At 41.7% G+C, this 27,225-nt stretch overlaps 1 protein-coding gene across 1 annotated transcript in view; it reads right to left on the bottom strand.

The window, feature by feature from the left end:
* Positions 1-17,981, bottom strand: part of ERCC6L2 (ERCC excision repair 6 like 2) — a 66,113-nt gene extending 48,132 nt beyond the window's left edge. Inside the window, exons 1-3 of the mRNA XM_024208977.3 lie at positions 17,906-17,981; positions 16,679-16,793; positions 6,410-6,834 (exon numbers count right to left, since the gene is read on the bottom strand). Coding sequence (XP_024064745.2) covers positions 6,410-6,834; positions 16,679-16,697 — 444 coding nt within the window. The 5' untranslated portion in view covers positions 16,698-16,793; positions 17,906-17,981. The remainder of the gene's footprint in view (positions 1-6,409; positions 6,835-16,678; positions 16,794-17,905) is intronic.
* Between the last annotated feature and the right edge of the window lie 9,244 nt (positions 17,982-27,225).

The following is a 27,225-nucleotide window of genomic DNA, read 5'->3' as shown; positions in this document are numbered from 1 at the left end:
AGTATCATATTAATTCTTTGGGCCAGCATTGCACTGGCAGCTCACATTCAACTGATTATCCAAAATGGCCCCAAAGTCTTTTTCAGAGAGTCACTGCTTCCCAGGATACAGTCCTTGCTCCTCCAATTCTGAGGCTAGCACCAGGATTAGCTTTCTCCATTGGATTCAGGGGCTGAACTACAGCAAGGTCACCTTGTTAAGCCCCAATTGCAACGCACTCTCTGCTGACTTCCGCTTATCTGTTGAAATGTGGGTGGCTTGGGGCAATATGGGTATATACACTGCAACATTCTATAGTAGGTTAGAGGCCCACAGTCTGAGCTATTTTGGGCTACACTTCAGTTGTCATCCAGAAGAAACAGAAGGCCAAAAGCACAGCTATTGGTAGACACAGTTTGGCCACAAGTCACATTTTTAAAAATCACCCAGGTATGATGTCCCAGGAACTGTGCAGCAGCAAGAAGCAGCTGTTCTGCCACTGCGGTGCTCATCTTTTAGAAGTTCGGCAGTTCCTCTATTGCTCACAGCAGCAGCCAGCTCCCGTCCCTTTCCTCTGCAGCTGCCTCACAGCTGTTCATAGCAGGACAGAGCTAAAGCTGTCAGCACCACAGAGAAGGAGGTAGCCAACAGGGAATGGTGGAGGGAGAGACAGCAAGGAATGCTGAGCTGCCAGGAAAAAAACCTGCAAAGGATAGAGGTGGGTGGGGCATAAGAGGGGGAAGCCATCATGTGGGGCAGGAGAATGGAAAGCTACCATAGGGGCCAGAGGAGGCAATAAAATTTTAGGCACAATTCTTCATATAAACTGAGGGGGCAAGGTGGTTCTGGAAGTTTGTACGCATATCAGTGAATTTTAATAATAGGTTTTTGGTGGTGATGGTGGTGGGAAATTTTTTTTTAACCCTTTCAAGCATAAACTGAAATTCCCCAGAAAGTAATAACTTCTAGTGGTTTCCAGACTCTTCATTTATTTGAAGAATTATCCCCATCAAACTTTCACATTTTGGTAACTGTGGCAAAGGCCTGAAAAAGGACAATCTGCCAGAGAAATCTGTTGCTCCTTCAACTGAAGCAGGAAGCAAACTGGAGAACAGGCAGCATAAGGAGGGGGAACTGAAGCCAAAAACATTTCACTTTTCTCTGAGACACCTCATAACAGATAGATAGGGGAGACAGAACCTCCAGAAACAATATAGTTTGAACTCTGTAAAATAAACATACATAAATTATTTTGTAAATCCATCCTGCTACAACAGACACAGCCATTTCTCAGAATGTCCTCTAATAACTATTTTACAGCACAACTACTTAGGTGGTCACAAGTTTAAGGAAATAATTAGGAAAAAAAGAAAGACTTCAAACTTTATTCACTCTCAGGCCTTTAACTTTGTTTTTAGCCTCTTTTCAAGGTGTGCTGGAAAAGGAATAGAGATCTTGCTACCACTCACCATGATCCATCAGCACCACCCCTGCTTCCATAAAGAAAATCGGTAAATAAAATTATTTCTTCATATCTGGGGACACCACTAAGAAGTTAAAACTAGGGATGTCGATTAATCGCAGTTAAATCACGCGATTAACTAAAAAAAATTAATCGCTATTAATCGCAGTTTTAATCACACTGCTAAACAATAGAATACCAATTGAAATTTATTAAATATGTTCAATGTTTTTCTACATTTTCAAATATATGGATTTCAATTACAATACAGAATACAAAGTGTACAGTGCTCACGTTACATTATTTTTGTTTACAAATATTTGCACTGTAAAAATGATAAAAGAAATAGTATTTTTCAATTCACCTCATACAAGTACTGTAGTGCAATCTCTATCGTGAAAGTGCAATTTACAAATGTAGATTTTTTTTTTGTTACATAACTGCACTTAAAAACAAAACAATGTAACTTTAGAGCCTACAAGTCCACTCAGTCCTACTTCTTGTTCAGCCAATCGCTAAGACAAACAAGTTTGTTTACATTTATGAGAGATAATGCTGCAAGCTTCTTATTTACAATGTCACCTGAAAGCGAGAACAGGCGTTCACATGGCACTTTTGTAGCCAGCATTGCAAGGTATTTACATGCCAGATATGCTAAATATTCATATGCCTCTTCATGCTTCGGCCACCATTCCAGAGGACATGCTTCCATGCTGATGGTGCTCGTTAAAAAATAATGCGCTAATTAAATTTGTGATGGAACTCCTTGGTGGAAAAACAGTATGTCTCCTGCTCTGTTTTACCCATATTCTGCCATATATTTCATATTATAGCAGTATCGCATGATGACCCAGCACATGTCCATTTTAAGAACACTTTCACTGCAGATTTGACAAAACACAAAGAAGGTACCGATTTGAGATTTCTAAAGATAGCTACAGCACTCCACCCAAGGTTTAAGAATCTGAAGTGCCTTCCAAAATTTGAGAGGGACAAAGTGTGAAGCATGCTTTCAGAAGTCTTAAAAGAGCAACACACTGATCCGGAAGCTACAGAACCCAAATCACCAAAAAAAGAAAATCAACCTTCTGCTGGCGGCATCTGACTCAGGGGATGAAAATGAATGTGCATCAGGCCACAGGTTTGGATCGTTATCGAGCAGAACCTGTCATCAGCATGGACGCATGTCCTCTGGAATGGTGGTTGAAGCATGAAAGGACATATGAATGTTTAGCACATCTGGCACGTAAATACCTTGCAACGCCAGCTACAACAGTGCCATGAGAACGCTTGTTCTCACTTTCAGGTGACACTGTAAACAAGAAGCGGGCAGCATTATCACCTGCAAATGTAAACAAACTTATAGACTTATTGTTTTATTTTTGAGTGCATTTTTTTTTTTGTACATAATTCTACATTTGTAAGTTCAACTTTCATGATAAAGAGATTACACTACAGTACTTGTATGAGGTGAATTGAAAAATACTATTTCTTTTGTTTTTTACAGTGCAAATATTTGTAGTAAAAATAAATATAAAAATGAGCACTGTACACTTGTATTCTGTGTTGTAACTGAAATCAGTATATTTGAAAACATAGAAAACATTCAAAAATATTTAAATAATATTCTATTATTGTTTAACAGCACGATTAATCGCGATTGATTTTTTTAATCCCTTGACAGCCCTAGTTAAAACAATGTTATTTTAACATTAAATGGACAAATGTAAGGAAATTTAAAATTAAGGCTGCACTTTGCCCATAACCCACCCCACTGTGACTATGGTGTAACAGAAGGTAATTCTACATGCCACATAGATTAAGGAAATGGCTGCCTGAAATATGAATTTCTTTAATTTACATCAGACACACCAGCCCCCATGTAGAATAATATGTTTGGGGAGGGGGAAGGAGGAGTTTAAACAGTAGTTCAGAAATTCAGGATTTCATCAGGTTTAAACATTACACTCCTAAAACCAAATCCTGCAAACTGCTGCACATGGGCAGACCTCTATACCCATGGAGTCCCATTGACTTCAACAGGGGTCTGCCCAGAGCCCCATTGATTTCTGTGAAGATCTACATAAGAGCAGAGGTTCACCTATTCAGAATAGTTTGCAGGACTGGAGCTTTAATATACTAATTTAACCTCATACAGTGCCTCCTTCATGTTCTTGTGGTATTAAAAACCAACAGTATTTTCCTAGGGTTAATAAAATACTCCATATCCAAACTCTGACTTTGAAAATAAAACTGAGCCCAACTGATTTAAACGAAATTTAGTTGAGAAATGAATTGTCATCTTGAGAATTTGTATGCAATGTTACAACTGAAAATGAGATTTTAGGCTGAATTACACACTTTTTGAAAAGGGACGTTTTAAAAATGTCAGGAGTTTCTAAGCTATAGCAGCACCGTGGGGGGTTGCTAAAATAAACTGTATTGAATAGAAGTTTAACAAATCATTTACAAAAACCAAGTTATCCATTATGGAACAAACTTTAAATTAAGCCTCAAAGAAATCCCAAAAGAATAAAATCTGCAATCTAATCTCTGAATCGGTCATAGGATAGAATGGTATTTCATCCCCAAAATGACAAACCAAATTATCATTCTGGGAAAGGCATCTTCCCCATGCTGACACGGAAACATTTACAGGCTGTTTCCTTACACACTGTCAGTTAGCAATATACACTATATACCAGGGTCTGGGAAACAGTGCAATAACATTTCCCACTGGCCAATGTGAAGGGGCAAGGGGAAAACAGACTTGGTTATAACATTTGCACTAGTGTTTTTGAACATTTCCTCATTATAATAAAAAAAAAGTCTTCAGAAGTAGGGGGGGGGGGGGAATCTCACTCACTGTGTGCACTAGTATATCCTAAAGGCATCCCAGCCATCTTCCAGAATCACACTGTAATTTGAGCCAGAGATGGGAAGCTCAGCATGTAAACAAGCATGAGGAGGAGGAGATTTTTACAGCATTGTAAATTAGGTTTTCTGATATGTGTTAAGTGGTTAATTAAAGTAACTGAATATACATAATACTTGTTTCAACACAGCAATGTTTTCTACACAAATAAGTGAGACTCCTGCCTCTTTTGTACTTTCATATGCACCTCACTGCCCATTCCTGCAGCTCGAAGTGCAGAGTATAAAGACTGACTTTTTGGGGGGGGGGGGGGGGGGGGAGAGAGAATATATAAGATACTCTTTTAATGATGCATTCTTCTTCAAAGTTGGGGTAGCAATTAGAAAGTTTATCACACTGCAATTCCAAATAACTACATAAAATCAGTTGTTGCAACATGCTGAGCTTGTTTGTCTCCCATCTATCCCTTCATAATAATTAATTATTCCATACAGTTATACGGCAGAGGAAGCACGCCACTCACTATCACCCAGCATCATCTATGTGCGCCATTCTTGCGGGCAAACTGCTGGATATTCAAACTTCTAGGAATCCTGCTCTCTAAAATAGTCTATGCCTTGTATATCTGAAGGGATAGTCTTGCAATTTATATGCAGAGGTAAAATTTTAAATTCAGCTTGATGAAAGTACTTTTCATTATAATTATCAATGACATTGCACTTTTAGAATTGGTTTTTCATAGTTTAGATGGTATTATAGAGCATTAGCTAAACAGGTTGATCAAGATTAAGAAAAAAGTTTAAGAACTTTTTAGTTTATATTTTAAAAGCAAACACAATAAATATAGTGAACATGTGTTATTACTTGTATTCCTTCTCCTCTGAGAGGGATTTGTAGAGTGAGCAGAATGTCAAAGAATGTTACCAACATAACGTTGACACAAGTCAACTGAAATATGATACATTGCAGAAACCCAAAATGGTTATTTAAATATTAGTGGTATGGAAATTGACTGCCAAATATCTTTGGATACATGTTTTTTATTAGATTGTATGAGATACTTGCAGTTTAGAATACAAAAATACTTCTACATCTACTGTATTTGAGTGCATCTGATTAGTTTCCTTTGCTCTCAACCACATGCTAACAAGAAACCTAGGCATGATCAGGTGCAGCATTATGCAAACAGAAGCAGTTCAGTTTTATTCAAACTGAGACTGTTACAGCACCAAGAGGAAGACACACATTGTGTGGTACACCTATAAATACTCCCCCAAGAGAGACACTTTGCCAAATGTACACTTAGTTTATTCTCCCTTTTTAAAGAGAAAAGGTTTATTATGTTACTCACTTTAGCATTGTCTCACACTAAGGAAAATTCTCAGTTAATATTCCCAGAAGTGGGGATGGGGAGAATTTTACACTGGATCAGTGGGGCTCCGGCAGGAATTAGACAATGGGGGAGTCGGCAGGGGGAGAGAAGAGGGCATTATATATTAGATACTTTAGGATTCAACCCACTAACTAAATAAATAAAAGAAGTGGAGGGGTAAGAACCTCCTTCCAGATTAAAAATGTCCTAATTTCAACTGAATCATTGAACCCTGACGATCCAAAACAGATAAGAAAAAATGCTACTATACTGTGTATCTTTTGCATTAACATTAGCTGTCATCTTTACTTATAAGAATAGTAGCCTAAATCACTTACATTTCTGACTGGGAGACAACAATGGAATGAAACATCTTGGATCTTACAAAATTAATCTGGCTAGGGTCTCCAAAGTTTGGAGTATACTTGAAGTACTTTTCAAGAGCAGCACAAAACTGTTACTGTCTAGACAATGAATGAAAAACAACTTTAGCCACTCTGTGTATGTCAAAAGTGTATAGCCCCATTTATAACCATTGTTATGATGCACAGAGAGTAATTCTCCAAATACCTAAAATATAAAGACAAACATTGGGACTCTAGCTAGATATACAATTATAACTTCATAAATAGGTGCCTTTTAAAAATCATTAACCCTTATATGTAATCTATTTCATAAAGCATAGTCATATCTGACCCAATAGTTTAAGGTGACAAAATACCTGTATTGTTTTTCCAAGTCCCATGTCATCTCCAAGAATACATCCTCTTTTACGAGCATAGTGTCCATAGAGAAACTGAACCCCATCCCTTTGATAATCACGCAGATACCTATTAATTGTGTAAGGGATACAGTCCCCATCTACAGATAGCTCAAAAGCAACTGCAGGAGATGGAAGCCTTTGGTCGGGGAAATAAGGCTTTTCCAAATCTTCATCATCAAATATTAAGCTATTCCGGGGATCTTTACCAGCTCTGGCTTTACAGAGTTTTGTTATTATGATGTTCTTTTCTTCAGACCCCAAAAATGATACAATTGCAAATGATTTCCCATTCTTGTCTGTTTCAACTGACTTTATTGTGGCTTCACACAGTTTCCCACTTTCAGGAGATGGGGCAAGACACTTCTCTCCAGCATGCCACCTGTCTAAAAACAAAAACACACAAAAAAAGATGATGTTGCAAACTATGTGAAAAAAGTGCTACGCTTGTTATGCTTTTGTTAACACTGTTCAAAGTATTTTATTAACACTGTTCTGAGAAAATACATATAAATAAGGCCCTTCATTTTTGGTTTTTATTTATATAAGTTTCCTGGGAATTTATCTGGTTTTCTCTTAAAATTTTACAAATGCGAGAAAATCTGGAAAAACCAAAAACAAAGGGCAGCGAGTGCTGGGGAGGGATGGCCAGTACTCATGGGGATGGAACTCACCATGTAGCACTTGAGGAAACCTTCCACACCCTACAGCAGTCAGGAGGTTTTGGCTGCCAGGACCTTGCTCCCTACCCTCTCTTTCTGTGCCCCTGACACAGAGGCAGCCAACGGGGGTGCTGAAGAGGTGATCAGCAGAGGAGCAAAAGGCTGCAATCCGTGAATACTGGCATCCTGATCCCACCGGCCCTTCAGCATGGCCCCCTCTGCTTCCCTTGCGCAGACTCTGTTTGGCAGGGGAAGTGGATGGAGCTCTGTGCCCTGGGGCCGGCTGCTACAGCTGCACGGTGGGGGAGCAAGGAGGGCAGGAAGTCTGGCCCCAACAGCCAAGACCTCTGGCACAGAGTCCCCCCTGCTTCCGATGGCGGACACTGTCCCCTCCTGATCCAAGCCCTTCAACGTGGCCCCATCCACTCTCACACTGAAGGAGAGGGCTCTGTTTGGCAGGAGCCAGTACTCACAGGGTGCAGCATTCCGCTCCCTGCGGGCCTGTCACTGCAGTGGTCAGGCAGTCTCAGTTGCTTGGAGCCAGCTCCCTGCCCATCTCACTCCCCCAGAGCACAGAGGAAGCAGAATGGTGCCATGCTGAAGGACCAGATCAGTCGAGCAGAAGGCTGCACCACATGAGTACTGACACCCTTGCCAAAGAAAGCACCCTCCTGACCCCGCCAGGGGTTCAGTGCAGCCTCGGCCACTTGCCCTGTGACAAATTCCCAAGTCCCAAAAAAGCCAAAATTCAGTTGAGACCCCCACACACCCCTGTAATATCCTATATACTGGCTTTTTTCAAAAACCTGGGAAATTTTCACGGGGAAGAAAAAAAGAATCAGTAAATACCAATAACAAAGGGACTTACATATAACATAAGGTAGGAGGTTAGGATGAAAGTCACACTAGAATTACCGTATATACTCGTTCATTAGCCCGTTCGTTTATAAGCCGACCCTCCAAGATGGATAAGTAAAATTAGCAAAAACCGTATGACCCTTTCATAAGCCGACCATATATTTCAGGGGTTGGAAGACAGAATACTTCCGACAGTGGCCAAGGCTTCCAAGGGAATGAACAGAACAGGGTAATTTTGAGTGATCTATCCCCTGTCATCCAGTCCCAGTTTCTGGCAGTTGGAGGTTTAGGGACACCTGGCACACAGCTTGCATCTCTGGACTCCTTGGCTAACAGCCATTGATGGATCTATCCCCCACGAACTTATCAAATACTTTTTTGAACCCAGTTATACTTTTGGCCTTCACAACATCACCTGGCAATGAGTTCCATAGGTTGACTGTGTGATGTGTGAAGTATTTCCTCAGGTTTGTTTTAAACCTGCTGCCTAATAATTTAAATCGGTTGATCCCTAGTTCTTGTGTTATGCAAAGAGGTAAATAACACTTCCTTATTAACTTTCTCCATACTATTCACAACTTTATAGACCTCTAGCATATCCCCCTTTAGCTGTCTCTTTTCTAAGATCAATAGTCCCGGTCTTTTTTAGTCTCTCCTTACATGGAAGCTGTTCCATACCCCTAATCATTTTGTTGCCCTCCTCTGTAACTTCTTCCATTCTAATTATGGCTGTCAAACAATTAAAAAAATTGTGATTAATCACGAGATTAAAAAAATAATCACAATTAATCACTGTTTTAATTGCATTGTTAAATAGAATACCATTTAAATATTTCTACATTTTCAAATATATTGATTTCAATTACAACAGAATACAAAGTGTACAGTGCTCACTTATTTTTTATTACAAATATTTGCACTGTAAAAATGATAAACAAAAGAAATATTTTTCAATTCACCTCATAAAAGTACTGTAGTGCAATCTCTTTATTGTGAAAGTGATACCTCCAAATGTAGATTTGTTACATAACTTCACTTAAAAACAAAACAATGTAAAATTTTAGAGCGTACAAGTCCACTCAGTCCTACTTCTTGTTCAGCCAATCACAAGAGTGTTATAAGCAAGACACGAGAAATAATTCTTCCACTCTACTCCGCACTGATAAGGCCTCAATTGGAGTAATGTGTCAAGTTCTGGGTGCCACATTTCAGGAATGATGTGGACAAATTGGAGAAAGTCCAGAGAAGAGCAACAAAAATTATTAAAGGTCTAGAAAACATGACCTATTAGGCCTGGTCTACACTAGGCTTTTATGTCGACTTTAGCGCCGTTATATCGAATTAACCCTGCACCCGTCCACACCAGGAAGCCATTTAGTTCGACATAAAGCTCTCTTTAAATCGATTTCTGTAATCCTCCCCAACGAGAGGATTAGCGCTAAATTCGACATGGCCATATCGAATTAGGCTAGGTGTGGATGGAAATCGACGGTAATAGCTCCGGGAGCTATCCCACAGTGCACCACTCTGTTGACGCTCTGGACAGCAGTCCGAGCTCGGATGCTCTGACCAGCCACACCCCCGGGAAAATTTGAATTCATTTTCATTTTCCTGTCTGGGCAGTTTGAATCTCAGTTCCTCTTTGGACATCGAGGGGAGCTCAGCAGCAGTGGCAACTATGCAGAGCTCTCCAGCAGAGATGGCCGTGCAATCTAATAGAAAGAGGGCCCCAGCATGGACTGATCGGGAAGTCTTGGATCTCATCGCAGTGTGGGGCGATGAGTCCGTGCTTTCAGAGCTGCGCTCCAAAAGAAGGAATGCTAAGATCTACGAGAAGATCTCCAAAGCCATGGCAGAGAGAGGCTACAGCCGGGATGCAACGCAGTGCCGCGTGAAAATCAAGGAGCTGAGACAAGGCTACCAAAAAACCAAAGAGGCTAACGGACGCTCCGGATCCCAGCCCCACACATCCCGTTTCTACGAGGCACTGCATTCCATCCTGGGAGCGGCCGCCACCACTACCCCACCCCTGACCGTGGACTCCGAGGATGGGATCATGTCCGCGGCCGGTTCCTCGTCGGACATGACAGCGGACGGGGAAGATGAAGAAGGAGATGAGGAGGACGAGGCAGTCGACAGCGCTGGCACCGCTGATTTCCCCGACAGCCAGGAGCTCTTCATCACCCTTACCGAGATCCCGTACCAACCGTCCCCATCCCTTACCCCGGACACAGAATCAGGGGAAGGATCAAGCAGTAAGTGCTGTAAACATGTAAACATTTATTTAAAACAGAACGGTAATATTTATACTATTAACAATGTACATTTATAAAAGTTCTGTAAACTAGTAAAAAAATAATCAGGTACAAAACAGGAATATTTACAAAGGTAACAAATGGGTTTTCATGATTTCTCTGTCTTGGCCTCTTCTCAATTTAGTCCCAAGTGTTTTAAAAAATGTTCACAATGTCCGTTACTCCATGATTCCCAGGCCCAAGACGCTCCACTCCATAGTCCCAGTGCACCTACGCGAAAATCCGGTCAATGTGGCCGGGGATCGACGAGAAATCCTCGTAGGAGAACTCCTCGTAGGTCTCGTGGAGGTAGAGCTCAAGCCTGTTGATCAGGTTCCGGGGTAGGGCGATCTTAGTGGGCCCTCCGTGGTAGCAGACATGCCCCCTCCATGCCACAATCAAGTACTCCGGGATCATGGCCCGACATAGCATGGCGGCATACGGCCCCGGTTTCTGCATGCTTTCCCGCAGCATGCGTTCTCTCTGGGTGTCCGGGATCCTCAGGAGGGTGATGTCGCTCATGACGCCCTGCTTTGAATTAGGGAGGGGAATGTTAGTATTGGGACTGCTTTACAGCCACGCGGTGGAGGGAGAGGGGCAGCATACAGGGATCTTTCCCTGGGACAGCCGCGAGGGGGTGGGACAGGGGCAGAGTTGATGCTGTCCTGATTGCTGGCAGCAGAGACTGGCATTGCTTTCAATGTGAAAGGAGGCCAGTGCTACTGCTGGAGTTTTAAGCAGCCACAAGTCTGCGGCTTACCATTATTGCCCGCTCCAGAAGTTCAGGTCTCCAGCCACAGTTCTCTGAACAGTCCAAGACCTCCGCAAGTCCACAGGCACTGAAGGCGACGGCCGAAAATTCGACCTTGTCCTGAGTGCGCATGTGAGAGGTGCAGTGCATGGTCTTGTTCACAGAGAAAGACTAGGTTCTTTGTATACAATTTCATTTATCTGTCTCAGGAATTCACTCCCTTTTCACAATTCACACAGACACATCTGCGACTGTCTCCCAACCCAGCCTCTCAGCACACTCCCAGAGGCTAGCGCAGATTAGGCGGAGGAAGAAGAAGACGCGTGAAGACATGTTCTCAGAACTAATGGACTGCTCCCGAGCCCAGGCAGCCCAGCAGACACAGTGGAGGGAGAACTTGTCACAAATGCACCGAGCAGTCATGGAACGGGAGGAGAGGTGGCGTCAGGAGGACCAACAGGCTACTGAAAAGCTGCTTGGACTAATGAGGGAGCAAACGGACACGCTCCGGCGCCTTGTGGATGTTCTGCAAGACCGGAGGCAGGAGGACAGAGCCCCGCTGCAGTCTATCTGTAACCGCCCTCACCCGCCACCAAGTCCCACACCACCCTCACCCAAACTCCAAAGAAGGAGGGGCGGCAAGGGCCGTTAAAACTTTCAGTCAACCCCTGCAGACTGCTCTAGCACTAGAAGGCTGACATTCCCCAAAATTTCATAAGTCCTTTCCCACCCACCTCACAGAAGCCCCCGTCCAAGTTTCACACCCCACGTTTCATGTCTGGTTCGCAATAAAATGTTTGTTTCTCTCCATTACTGTTTCAGTCAGGTTCTTTTGAGGGAGAGTCTGTCTGGAGGGGGGGAAGGGGCTTGGTAATTGGGCAGGACAGTGACCTTTAGCAGGGTACAGAGGCGGTGTCAGGTCCAGCATCAGGACACATACACAGTGCAGTCACTGGTTACCCTGGTCAGTCTGGGAGGTGTTTTTCATGTTCTCCATTGAAATAACCAGTCCACCAGTGCGGAGCCTGGCATTCCGGGAGTTTAGAAGCATCATTTGCATCAGAACACTGAACCCGCCCCCCGCCACAGTCTGCGTCCCCGGTTTAAAATATTCCCGCGAAAACAGCAATACAGACAACGCTGTTCATTAACAAAATCGAAATGATTTTATTTTTTGGGAAGGGGAAGGGGGTGAAGGGGGTATGTAACTGGAGAGGATAGTCAAAATGAACTGGGCAAAGAAACGGGGGCAGGTTCAGCTTCTCTGTCCACAAACTGAAAAGTCACTGGTTGCCCTGCTCACTCAGGAACCTAGCTTTCAAAGCCTCCCGGATGCACAGGGCGTCCCGCTGGGATCTTCTAATGGCCCGGCTGTCTGGCTGGACGTAATCAGCAGCCAGGCTATTTGCCTCTAGCTCCCACCCCGCCATAAAGGTCTCCCCCTTGCTCTCACATAGATTGTGGAGCACACAGCAAGCTGCAATAACGATGGGGATATTGGTTTCACTGAGATCACAGCGAGTGAGTAAGCTTCTCCATCTCCCTTTGAGACGGCCAAAAGCACACTCCACCACCATTCTGCACTTGCTGAGACGGTAGTTGAACAGTTCTTTTTCTGTGTCCAGGGCGCCAGTATAGGGCTTCATGAGCCAGGGCATTAGCGGGTAGGCTGGGTCCCCGAGGATGACTGTAGGCATCTCCACATCCCCAAGAGTTATTTTGTGGTCTGGGAAGTAAATACCTTCCTGCAGCCGTCTAAACAGACCAGAGTTCCTGAACACACGAGCGTCATGAACCTTGCCCGGCCATCCGACGTAGATGTTTGTAAACCGTCCCCGATGGTCCACCAGTGCTTGCAGCACCATTGAAAAGTAGCCCTTTCTATTGATGTACTGGCTGGCCTGGTGGTCCGGTCCCAGGATAGGGATGTGAGTCCCATCGATAGCCCCTCCGCAGTTTGGAAATCCCATCGCGGCAAAGCCATCTATGATGACCTGCGCGTTTCCCAGGGTCACAACCTTTGGGAGCAGTACCTTCACGATTGCCTTGGCTACTTGCATGACAACAACCCCCACGGTAGATTTGCCCACACCAAAGTGGTTCGCGACTGACCGGTAGCTGTCCGGCGTTGCAAGCTTCCAGAGGGCTATGGCCACTCGCTTCTGGACAGTGAGGGCTGCTCGCATGCGGGTGTCCTTGCGCTTCAGGGCAGGGGACAGCAACTCACAAAGTTCGAGGAAAGTCCCCTTCCGCATGCGAAAGTTTCGCAGCCACTGGGATTCATCCCAGACCTGAAGCACTATACGGTCCCACCAGTCCGTGCTTGTTTCCCGGGCCCAGAATCGCCGTTCAACAAAATCCACATGCCCCATTGCCACCGTGATGTCCTGGGCGCTGGGGCTCGTGGTTTCTGACAGCTCTGTGCCACTCTCCGACTTCAGGCTCTCACGGCGGTGCCGTAGCCTCCTCGCCCGATTTCTCTGCATCTGCCTCAGGGAAAGGTGTATGATAAGCTGCGAGGTGTTGAGAACGGCCACAAGTGCAGCGATGGTCGCAGCGTGATCCATGATCGCAGTGCTGTGGCGTCCGCGCTGTCACTGACCAGAAAAGTGCGCGAACTGATTTCCCGCCAGCGCTTTCATGGAGGGAGGGAGGGCGTTAGTGACGGACGGATGACGACAAATTTTTTTTACCCAGAAGGCATTGGCGGCTCGACCCAGAATTCCGATGGGCAGCGGGGACTGCGGGAACTGTGGGATAGCTGCCCACAGTGCACCGCTTCCAATATCGACGCTCGCCCCGTTAGTGTGGACTCACAAAGTCGAATTACTGTCCTTAGTGTGTCCTTAGTGTGGACACACACGTTCGACTTTGCAATATCGATTCCACATATTCGATTTAAGTAAAATCGAATTACCCTCGTAGTGTAGACATACCCTTAGGAAAGATTGAAAAAAAAAATGGGTTTGTTTAGTCTGGAGAAGAGATGACTGAGGGGGGACATAACAGTTTTCAAGTACATAATAACATATGGAGATATACCTATCTCATAGAACTGGAAGGGACCCCAAAAGGTCATCGAGTCCAGCCCCCTGCCTTCACTAGCAAGACCAATTACTGATTTTGCCCCAGAACCCTCAAGGATTGAACTCACAACCCTGGGTTTAGCAGGCCAATGCTCAAACCACTGAGCTATTCCTCCCCCCACAATAAAATATTGTTAGAAGGAGGAAGGAGAAAAATTGTTCTCATTAACCTCTGCGGATAGGACATGAAGCAATGGGCTTAAATTGCAGCAAGGAAGGTTTAGGTTGGACATCAGGAAAAGTTTCCTGTCAGGGTAGTTAAGCCCTGTAACAAATTTCCTAGGGAGGTTGTAGAATCTCCGTCATTGGAGGTTATTAAGAACAGGTCAGACAAACACTTGTCAGGAATGGTCTATTAGGTAGTCTTGCCTTGAGTTCAGGGGACTGGACTTGACCTCTCGAGGTCCCTTCCAGTTCTACATTTCTATGATTCTATGATGATTCCAAGATCTCTTTCTTGAGTGGTAACAGCTAATTTAGACCCCATCGTTCTGTATGTACAGCTAGGATTATTTTTTCCAATGCGCATTACTTTGCACTTATCAATACTGAATTTCTTGGTTCAAAGCAAAAACCTGTTTTGTTGTAAAAAAAGATTTTCCTAAATGGCTGTGATGCCAAAGGAAATCCATTATGTACAAAATGTGTTGAAACGTGGTACAAATTTTGATCATCCTCCAAACAAAAAGGCTCTTCTCCCATCTCCACCTCCTTGCTGCTGCTCTGAATCCAAAATGCATGTAAGCTTATATGTGCCTAATGTGATGGGATTCCACACGTCACAAGTCCCTAGGCGTAATAGTGCCCAGCAGCCATACATGACTTTTTTTAAAGCACAAATCTGCACAGTATTACAAAACTGCAGCAGAAGCCATGAGAAACACTATCATGGTCAAGAGCATAAGCAAATTACTGAGTCCTGCACAACTTAGCTTATATTGCTGCACAATATTGTGCCTCTGGTGCTCACAGTTCTCCAAAACAGTAGCAGTGAAATTAAGACTGATTAGTTTCATTGCTACTATGAGGATGTAGACAACAATGTTAAATTTCTCTCTACTACTGCTATAAGCAGCAACAGAGACAGGCACCTGAACTATTTGTGGAGAAGGAGCACCCAAAAAGTAGAGACTGGCAGTGAGGTACAGCAATGAGGAGTAGGAAGGCATTTTCCTAGGCACCTGTCCTCATCGTGATTCCAATGCAAAGGTTCCAGAGAAATGAAAACACCCATCCATTTGCTTCTGTGCTCTCTTAAATGGCTCCATGAAGGGGTCCTGAGGGAGAGGAGAAACCTGTCCACTGATCCCCTCTTAGGGTTCAATGCAAGAATCCATGGGAGAGGTAATACTCTCCTAGCCACACTCCCTGGCTCTCTTCCCTGGCTCCTATAAGATCTATATATTTTCAGGACAATTCTTTTAAACGTATTAATTAGAAATAGATTACAAGTTTATTTAATTACATGAGAAATATTAACATAGAAGAATATATCTAATTTCTGAAAGATTAGAATCTTTGTCTCATCATTACTGTTGCATACATGTGCTTGGAGTACCTAAGGAAGAGCATGCAGGTAAACTCCCCCACAAAAAATGTATGAATCTTCATGCTAGTGTGCAAAATTAGAAGTGAATCTAACTAACAAAGAAGTGAAACTCACTATATACAACATGCTGTTAAAAAGCCACAAACTGAAAAAGGGGTGTGTGAAATCCCGTAATCTTTCAGTTACAGTAATCTTAGGTGTACCATGTAACAAAAATAAATCTAAAAATGTGCAGTTAATGTGATTTGAGATGACACAGCCCTTACTTTTAAGCCAGCAAATCAACTTTTTCCAGTTACAGGAAAAGAATGGAAAGCCAGAAGATTGTCAGTAGTCAAGAGTGAATGAAGAAATTCTGCCTACAGAATAGGGATTACTTTTTATTAATAGTAATATTAATTATATATATTGTGGTAGCAATCCAATTCCTAGTCCGGATCAAGGCTCTGCTGTGAAAAGCAATGTTCTGGAAGATACAGTCCTTCCCACAAAGAACTTCAAATCTAACATGAAACAAGCAAACATAAACATTATAAAGAAAGGGGATAGGAAGCCAAGAGTAATGGCAATGAGGCCATCATCTTGACAAAATCCAAGGTGGCAGTGTCGTAAAAAATGCAACAATTATTGCAGATTCACTCAAATCTGGTCCACACACAGTTTATGTACCAGTATAACTATTTCTGTCAGGAGGAGTGTGATGATTTTTTTTTTTAAACCAAAAAAAAGTTATATTGGTACTTTCCCAAGTGGGCACAGTTATACCAATATCAAAGTGCTTATATCCCTTTCCTGTATGAGAATAAGCTATACCATTATAAGCACTTTTATACCCATTTAGCTGCATCCATACTTGGGGAGTTGTACCACTTTACTATACCAGTAGAGCACTGATGCAACCCCTTACAGTACCTGTTACTTAACACAGTATTACACTTGATCTTAGCTCATAGAGAGCCAAGACATCTTCAAAGCATTGTACAGATATTTATTAATCCAAACTACCCTTGAAAGGCAATAAGTAACTTACCTCTGATATCGTCGCACATTTCAATTTATAACCACATATGCACTTGCGACATCCATGAATTAGAACATCCAGACATCCACGATAACAAGAGAAGTCAGTGAGCCCATTTCATATGCTAACAGAGATAGAAGGAAAAGGAGCCAATCACTCAACTTTGAAGGTTAACACCAATCAAGATGGGACTCAGAGTGCCTGTTGTGATGTTCTTACTCCCTTACATGTTCAATGGCCTATGCTTTGGATCCTAATAAGCTGCCCCTGGTGAACAAAATGCATGGGCTGAAGTGGACTTATGACATCCACTGACCAGGCAAGCATTTTTACCATGCTAGAACATACTGAGTAACTGGCTAGATTTTTAGAGTTTAACATCAATAAGTTAAATCATCTTACCAATGATCAACAATGTTCATACCAATCATCTCTTATCACCTTTTCCTATATAATACCAAATACCACGGCACATCATTTACTAAAAACCTCTACTCTTGTACTTCACAGATTTTTTCCTTACACAATATAACGTTTCAATCATCTTTTAATATATACTTGAGCTCCAACTTTTTAATAAATACCAGACAGAGTACACACACACCTCTTCTGGACAGACTATCAGACAAATAGGCGAATCAAACTGTGAATTAAACATAAAAACTTCCCAATTCAACTCTAATTGTTCTTACAAACCATATACCAAGTTTTAACTAAATTTTAACATAAGATAAAATAAAAAGACTACAGAGAACTTCAGTGTCTCTATTTGCACTGTTTGAAAACCAAATAAATAAAAAGCTGGACAAGTAATCTCTTCATATTAACCAATACTTACCTTGTCTTTGCCCTCCATTAAAATTTAACTGAGGTAGCGTGATCAGTTTCAAAATAAAAAATGTTGATAGTATTAAAATCTGGTGAAAATATGACAGCCTGTGTCAAAATTGTATTTAAAATTTGAAGGAAAATCAATATAACAGACCTGGGAATATCTCCCTTAACATATACACACATTAGGGGTTAAGTCTTGCACTCCTTGTGCACTCAGAACTCCAGGTGCACAAATGATGCAGGACTGGGATTTTTTATTACATTATATATAAATGTATTCTATTAAATTATTTCAGTATTTCCCCTAGTTAAGAACCCAGCCCCACGCTTCTTCCCACTCCTCCCCTTGTCCCTTTATCACGAAATCAGACGTGTTTAGGAAGTAACAAAATGTTCATTGACCCCTGGAACTGGAGGATTGGTTGGAATGTGTTGATAAGGAGGGAATAGTTCAAGGAGCAGCGTTTGCAAACCCCCCCCCCCGTGCAGGGGTGTGGCTGGCGCTGGTCAGTTGCAATCCCCCCATCCCCTTGTCCCCGCAGCGGGATCCCGGAAGGTGGCGGACGGGCAGGGGCTCCCCGGCGGGGGCTGCATGAGAACAGGACGGGGAGGGAGGCTGCTCTGGTCGGGGAGGCTGGACCCCGGTCAGCTCCCCTCTCCCAGCTCGGGGGGACAGACACCCGCCTCCCTGCTCCTTGCCTGGGCTGCACCCGCCTCGCGCCGGGCGCTGCGACTGCTCCACTCCAGCCTGTGCCTCCGGGGGCAGGCTCTACAGACAAATATCGCGAGATGTGGAGGAGGCTCTACGGGATTTTCTCTTAAAGGCACCGCAACGGCAGTAGAAGGGCTATTGGCTTCAGGAGCAAATAACGTGATGTTTTCAATTCTCGCGCTATGCGCTCTGCTCTCTCTGGCAGGGCTGTGGAGCGTTGTTCTTCTGACGTAGGGTTGGGCTCCCTCCAGTCCGTCCCTCTCCCGCTGCAGGGATGCAGCCGGCCCAGTGAACCCCCTCCAGCCAGGGCCTGTTACTGACACGTTACTAACTTGCATGGCCTAACCCTAAAGCACATTGCTCCTGCCCTGAGCAGCCAGCTGGACTCTGTCAGGGAGTAGCCACATGCACTGTCCCAGACACCACTTTGCTGGAGGGGGCCTGTGTAAATTTTAGGGTAGAGGCCAAAACGCTAGTGCTATAAGAATGTATTAACTCCGGTATTCCCATTTGCTCATAGCACTCACAGTTAAAGTAACACTGAAAGTACAGAATAAAAATACATTGCTAGCTGGAGAGTCACCGCCACACTGGTAGTGTAATATAGTAGCACGGCCCGTGTGACATAGTACTACTACACGATTTAAGACAGGCAGTGAAGACAGAATCCGGAATACAGGAGCAATGTACCCAAGCAGAGTAGGACTACTCAAATTGGAATTTAGCTAGGCTCCAGCATTAACAACCTTCATATAACTATTGCTACAAGGATATAAAGCCCCGTCAAATTATTTTAAACTAGGGCTGTCAGTCGCAGTTAATGCATGCGATTAATGCAAAACAAATTACATTTTAAAAGTCACCATTAAACACAGTTTTAATCACACTGTTAATATAATGTTTTTCTGCATTTTCAAATATCTTGATTTCAATTACAACACAGAATACAAAGTGTACAGTACTCATTTTTGATTGCAAATATTTGCACTGTAAAGATAAACAAAAAAATAATATTTTTAAATTCACCTCATACAAGTCCACTCAGGTCTACTTCTGGTTCAGTCAGTCTCTAAGACAAACAAGTTTTACATTTACAGGAGATAATGATGCCCACTTCCTATTTACAATGTCACATGAAAGTGAGAACAAGAGTTCCCATGGCACTTTTGTAGCTGACATTGTAAGGTATTTATGTGCCAGATACGCTAAACATTTGTGTGCTCCTTCATGCTTTGACTTGTAGGCACTACAGTTTTACACTGTTTTGGTTTTGAGAGCAGTTATATTAAAAAAAATAATTCTACATTTGTAAATTGTACTTTCACGATAAAGAGAGTGCACTACAGTACTTGTATGAGGTGAATTGAAAAATACTCTTTCTTTTGTTTATCTTTACAGTGCAAATATTTGTAATAAAAATAATATAAAGTGAGCGCTGTACACTTTGTATTCTGTGTTATAATTGAAATCAAGATATTTGAAAATGCAGAAAAACATCCAAAATATTTGTAATAAATTTAAATTGGTATTCTATTAGTGTAATTTAAATTGTGATTAATAGTAAGTTTTAAATCTTGTGATTAATTGCGATTTTTTAAAATCATTTGACAGGTCTATTTTAAACATATTAAGTTGTACAATAGTTTCCTCAGGGCCAAGTTGGTAAAGTCAATGACAAAAGTTCCATTGACTATGAAACCCAAATTTAGCCCTAAATCACCAGCACTTTGAGGTCAGTATACTTTTATGAACTGTGGCCCTCCTAAACCCACCAAATAAGCAAAAGGTCAGTCAAGAAGGATGCCATCTTTGAATGAACACAGAATTAGATTCCATGACAAGTTACATGTAAGGTGTGTAACGCTGTATACGAGTATTGTTCTCTAGAACTGGAGGTTAGAAGAGCTGTTTGTTAATACAGCAAATTCCAAATTAGCAAGAGATAAACAATCATGTCTCATCTCATGACTTCCAGAATCATCTTAAACATATAGCAAATGATTGTTACTTTTCCCAGCAGTTAGCACCTCGTAGTGGACTGTAAGGTCTTTGGGGGCAAGGAAAGTCTTTTGTTCTGCATTTATTCAGCACTTGGTACAATGGGGTCCTGATCCGTGACTTGGGCTGTAAGAGAGTCTGAGTCTAGTGAGGGCTGATTTATACCATTTTACACATACCTCTGAATTTGGTCCTAAAAATCTTCAATAAAATCCTAAAAGATAACTCTGAAAAAAAAATCAATACCTCTTCCTCCAATTTTTACAGTGAGAAATGAAAGTGACATAGTGTGGAGTTCTCCCCACCCAAAAATCTCCAAACCCTCAAAAAATAAATTTCAAACCCATATCCAAGGAATAGAGAATTAAACAAAATACCACCTTTGTTCCATCCACAAAACAACATTGAGTTCATTAACTACAATAATCAGTAGTTTTCTTCAAGAAAACTTTATAATTACAAGATAATACAATAGATAGAATGTCCTTTACCTGCTTAAATTACTAAACTACATATATTAGACCGTCTACATTTCCTCCTGCCATATCCTGACCTGGTTATTGACTAATGTGATCCTGCTGGCTTCAGTTTCTGAAAAATAGAGAATGTTGTTATACACTGCTTTCTATGGACTGCAACTCTTTCATTGACATCTCTATGTGTCATACATTTCAGTAACTTCGAATCAGTTTGAGAAATAACACTGTCAACCTACTTGATGTCTCTTTTCTCCTGCACATGAATAACTGAAACCATCTAAGTATATACCAGTGGTAGGCAACCTATGGCACACGTGCCAAAGGGAGCACACGAGCTGATTTTCAGTGGCACTCACACTACCCGGGTCCTGGCCACCAGTCCAGGGGGCTCTGCATTTTAATTTAATTTTAAATGAAGCTTCTTAAACATTTTTAAAACCTTATTTACTTTACATACAACAATAGTTTAGTTATATATTATAGACTTATAGAAAGAGACCTTCTAAAAACGTTGAAATGTATTACTGGCATGCAAAACCTTAAATTAGAGTGAATAAATGAAGACTTGGCACACCACTTCTGAAAGGTTGCCAACTACTGGTATATACAATATTATTCCCTTGAAATAATGTCTATGTGCCCAAAATAAATTAACCTTGGTTCTGTATTTGGCAACAAGATCAGACTTCTCCCTTCTCCCCCGCATATTTTTTAAGGATCCTAGTGATAAGTATCCACTTAAATATTAGAGTTGACTCAGAAAACATGTCTTCCTTTTTAATTTATTGGGCAGTGTTGCTTGCCAGTTTTTTTGGCCCGTATTCTTTGTTAAGCTTCCAATTTACCCAATTATTCTTTTTTTTTTCTTCTTCTACACCAATCTGTACTCCAGCCTGAAATACAGAAGGTCGTTTGGGAATGGAGCAAAAGATAGCTGGTATGGTAGCTGGATGTATAGTAATTGCACTTCCTCCCAATGCAGCTGCCATTTGTAGAAGAATCAATAGTGAAAAGGGGATTTAGAAGCATATTTTTTAGAAAACATTATGGAACTAAACAAGCAATTAAAATAATTACTTCATGGAATTTGAAATGCAGGTCTACTGTACTGGGCTAACAAGAGTGGCCTCTGTGACGTTATTGACATGAACTGTGACCATGTAGATCATTGTTGCAACCAAGGTCCTATACTTGCATCAAATCTTGTACAAAGAAGGTCAAGTAAGGTGTCTATAGAAAGGTTGTAATTTGCTGGTTATGATTATGCTATCTGTATGTGTGTATCATTTTTGTATTTGAAGTTATGAATATTGGCTATGTATTTGTATCTCAATGTGTTTGATTCTAAGGAGCCTCAGTGAAGCATTTGGTCAGCTTCTTGAGAAAGGACTATTCTCAGTAAGTGCCCAGTCAAGAAACACTTAACTGACAATGGACTTTGGGAGACACCAATCCACATCTGAGCTTTCCTGGGAATGTTCAAACTAACATGTAAACAATGGCATCGACCTGCAAAAAGCGGAATCATTCATGGACATGTGACTTGCCAAGGTGGCTACAAACTCCATCTTGTTGCTGTGACTTGGCACAGAAGAACAAAGGGGTTTCTGCCCACAACAGAGAGAATATAAAAGGCCCTGGAAGCCTCTCCATTTTGTCTTCAGCTGGGTCAAGAGATGGCCTCTCCACTCCAAAGAGATGCCTGAAAGAAACTGGAACAAAGGTCTGTAACTATGGGGGTGTGAGTGATTGCTGGACCCAGACTAGGAAGGTGTCCAGTCTGTGAAAGAAGCTTATTGGAACATCTCTGGGGGTTATTTTTCATCTATAATCAGTTTCTTAATGTATTAGGCTTAGACTTGCGTGTTTTGTTTTATTTTGCTTGGTAACTTACTTTGTTCTGTCTGTTATTACTTGGAACCACTTAAATCCTACTTTTTTATATTTAATAAAAGCACTTTTGCTTATTAATTAACCAAGAGTAAGTAATACCTGGGGGAGCGAACAGATGTGCATATCTCTCTATCAGTGTTATAGAGGGTAGACAATTTATGAGTTTACCCTGTATAAGCTTTATACAGAGTAAAACGGATTTATTTGGGGTTTGGATCCCATTGGGAGCTGGGTGTCTGAGTGCTAGAGACAGGAGTACTTGCTAAACCATTTTCAGTTAAGTCTGCAGCTTTGGGGGGGTGGGTCAGACCCTGGGTCTGTGTTGCAGCAGATTAGCATATCTGGCTTAACAAGGCAGGGTTCTGAAGTCCCAAGCTGGCAAGGAAGACAGGCTCAGAGGTAGTCTCAGCACATCACATGACAGTCCCAAGGGGGTCTCTGTGACCAAACCTATCACAGCCTCATAGGATCATTATAGTATTATGAAGAGGAAAGGTGGCATTACTGTAAGTCTCATCCAATATTACATGGAAAAAAATCCAGCTTTGTGAAGCAAGTCTAGTGTAATACACCCCATATTTCCAATAAGCTTATGTTTATCCCTAATTAGAAAAGCTTCAGTGTACACAGTAGCATATCACTAATTCTCAACTCAATAACTGGAACACTTGCTTGCTTTAAAAAACAAAACGAAAAATCCAAACAGACACCTGAAACACTTGCCTCATTTCTCAGCAAAGACTCATGTTCCTAGGACTTTGTTACTTTGACTAAATATATTACAGTACTTTAGTAGTATGTTAATATAATATAAATAATAACTAAAATCACACTTGTCAAAATGTTGGCGGAGATTGTTAGTTTAAAAATTAAATGTAATACGGTACAAATAACTTATGTTGTTTTAAAATATACAATCAACCATACACTTAAATACGTTCATTCAAAAGGAACATGACAAAAAACAAATCCTTATAAAACCTGAGCTGAAAACAGGACAGCATTTCAGATACAAAACTGACAGAATAAAACACTGCAGTGTCTCAAACCTAGCCTTGGTTAAATTAATATTTGTCACTCACATAGTATCTTAGAAAATCAGCTACAGTACAGGCAGTACTTCTTCCAAGGATGCTTTCACATTGGATCATACTTGAAGACAAGATGCATTTAAAAGCTTACTTAACCAGGATTTTTCCATGTTTGATTTTTAGGGAGATATTTGTGTTTTAATAAGAATTCTCTTTATCACAGCACAGCTGCTCTTCTACTTGACACTGTGGTGAATTCATTTTCTGCATAGATCACACCATATTACTGGGATGTCACAAATGATGACTTCGCTATAGAATCAAATAAGAGAAAGGGCACTATGCTAAAGCTATTGCTTAAACACACTAACTTTGTTAATAAGTGAACAGGGGATCCAATCCTGTAAGTACTCCAAAGGCCTGAGCCTGCTTCCATTTAAATCAATGAAAAAACTGTCATTGTCTTAAAGAGGAGCAGAATTAGGGCCCAAATACAGAACTCTCATTGGGATCAATTCTCCTTTACATCCAGGCCACCTCTCTCTTCCAGTACCCCCTTGCACTATGGTGGATGGCACAGGAACTGGCTCTGCCAGATTTATTCCATGCAGGAGTTCCTCTCTGCCAGAGAAATTCTCTGTTGGCATTTACAATCATGACCTGTCCCCTGTACCACCTGAATGATGCAAAAGGGCTGGAGCACAATAGAGACTCTGGTCCACTGAGAATAGGAATTTGCTGTGCAAACCCCTCTTAGGATCAGGCCCATAATGAACATTTTCTGAAAAGCCAATGGGTGGATTTCCATTTGTTTGTACCTTTAAAAGTTTTCCCTCTTTAAAAGTTTCTGCTCTTTCCAGCTCAAGCTAGAAATTATTTGCTATGCTGCCTAAAATATCTCATACAATACTTGCTGTGTGGAAAATGTTGTAAAAGGACTTCCAGTTTTCAGTTAATAGTTCTTCAGTACTCAAATATTTATCCAAATTCTGTACCTAAATATGAATTCTATTCATATTTAATTTTATTTTGGTTTAGGTTTCTTAAGACAACAGTACAAGTGTTACAGCCAAAGGGAGGAGAAGGGTAGGATAAGTGCTCTTTTACAGATGCATTCTACCAACAGAAATCATTTCACGTGTAACATGATGGCACTTCATGTTAACTCTTCTGAGTCAGAGAGAGGAGATCAACAGGAGAGAAGATCATTGCCATAAGGCTGGGTCTAGAGGCACCTTGGAACAATGGGATGGCTGCTGCATAGGGGAAAACCAGTTCTACCCAGAGTGTCTGTAGGAGCAGGGGTTGAAGCAGTTGAAAATGCCCAGCAGAAAAGAAGGAACAAAGAAACAAGGTGTTAGAATTGGCTTTTTAAAAAATGGACTCTGGGAGGTTCAGGGAACCAAAAAAAAAATTCACATACCCCTCAGCCCCCCAATAGTTGTAATTAAACCAACCTAACTCCTGATGTAGACACAAAAGAATTATTTCATCAACCTAGCCATCGACCTGGCTACCACTGCTTCAGGAGGTGAATTACCTACATTGACAAAAAAAAACCAAAAAACCCTTCCGTTGCTGTAGGAAGCATCTCTGCTATGACACTACAGCAGCATAGCTGCGGTGCTGTAGCTGTGTTGCTGTAGTGCTCATAGTGTGGACATGGCCTCAGCCAGGAGTCCAGGAGAAGGGATCTCAGATCCCTGAAGGCACAGATCAAAACCAAAGAACACTCTCCAGTGGTGAGGAAATTATGTACAAGTGTTCTTATTTTGCTTATATCTAAGTATCTCCTGTGCTTTGTCTATAAATAAAAGAAATTCCTCTGCAAAATCTGTGTCTTCCTTGCTTCAGCTGTCAAGTGTCTCGGCAGGATTACACTATGAACTGGAGCATCAATGAGGGTGGAGTTCTGGGAAGGCTGTGCTTGAGTGGGTGGAGTGTCAGTACTGGTCCTGGGGGCCCAGGACATCTAGACTATAAGCCCCATTCCCTCAAAGTGGAATCAGAGTCTGCCAGGGGAAGAGAGCCTGAGAGGCCAGAGCCTGTGACTGGAGCCTGCCCAGAGCCAGAGGAGCTTAAAAATCACACAGATCCAGTGTGTAGGTCCAAATACAGCTGTCTGGTAAGTATCTACAAAGGGGAGCTAGCCAGGGTTGTGACAACCTCTATTTCAGTTTGAAATAAAAGCAAATGACTGTTTTTCAGAAGTGCTGACCATCCAGAAGTCTCACTCCAGTGACTGGGAACTACAGTGAAAATTAGGCATGGGTTGACGCCATGAAAAGTGTCACTAACCTGGGCTCAGAATTTAGTTGTGGGATCTGAATTAAACAAAATGAACACCTCATATATCAGAAAGTCCTTTTGTATCTCAAGTATATAGTTTGTCACATGGGCATATTGTCATACATTCCCCACTTATGAAAGTGTATGTCTCAACTCCCAGGAAGCCTGTGGTAGAAACTCAGTCCTGGTATAAATACACAACTATATTATCTATTCTTAAAAAATTCAGAGGTCTGGCTACACCAGTTAAATCATCTTCTAAAGCCAAATTGGGTCTGATTCACCCTTTGGCCCAGCACAAAAAAGATATGCACAATAAGTAATACCTTTATCAAATATACACTTCCAACCTCACATGCATAGTAAATAGCCCCAACAATCCACCTATAAAATCTTATTCTGTACAATTCCACAGTCCACAGCATTGAAAATACAAGTCTGGACACACTAGCTAGGCACCCCATGGGAGCTGTTTGGACAAGACTTCCATATAGAAAATATAACATTTTAGAAGTTTAAATTAATATTAATAAATCAGATATAGTTATCCATCATATTGTGTCAACTCATGCTCTCTCAACAAGGGACTAACCCATTCCTGGAGTCCAAATATTCCTAACCACTCAGAAGCCAGGATGGTATTATTATAATTACCGGTTGCTAAACTGTCCTTTAAAGTTAGTCTTCCAGATGATGTGTTGCCTAGCCTGACTAATCTTAAGAGACTGATTCCACAAGTGTTATGAAGTAGATTCATTTCCCCAATGTGTCTGGTTAAAGGATTTGAGGAAAATCTGAAGTTTCATCCTTAAATAAATATTGTTCATAAATGGATCATGTCAGCAACACTCTGCTTTCATGGTTGCTCAGAGTGGGGACTGAGTAACGAGGCTTGTTGCTTCTATTACATTTTGTAACAGATACTTGTGTAGAATGGTACAATATGTTTCAAAAAGGCAAACGAATACTCGGAAGACTGGTTGACCAGTCACAGTCATACTCTGGGCCTCGTTAAACTGAATCAACATAATTATTCTTCATAGAATCTTTTATTATGTGTTACTCACTTTACCTTACAAAAACAAAATGTTTCAGAAATGGCACAGAGCTTTCCATCAGGAATAGTAGTCTTAAAAATGGTTTATGGAGATTACAGCTGAGTTTGTTTTTTTAAGGACAAAAAAGGATTCCAGGCAACCAAAGACAAAAAGGTTTTGCTCCCTCTATTCTCAGCTATCCAGTTATTTGAATTTTACTGACACTAACACACATGAAAGGAAATAAAAAATAAAGTCGATGCAAAAAGAAGAAAAAGAAGTA

The sequence above is a fragment of the Terrapene carolina genome, unplaced genomic scaffold, assembly GCF_002925995.2.
Source record: "Terrapene carolina triunguis isolate 2854851 unplaced genomic scaffold, T_m_triunguis-2.0 Scaffold113, whole genome shotgun sequence".
Classification (NCBI taxonomy): Eukaryota; Metazoa; Chordata; order Testudines; family Emydidae; genus Terrapene; species Terrapene triunguis.
Note: the sequence above shows the minus strand (reverse complement) of the source record. Positions and strands in the feature narration are given on the sequence as shown.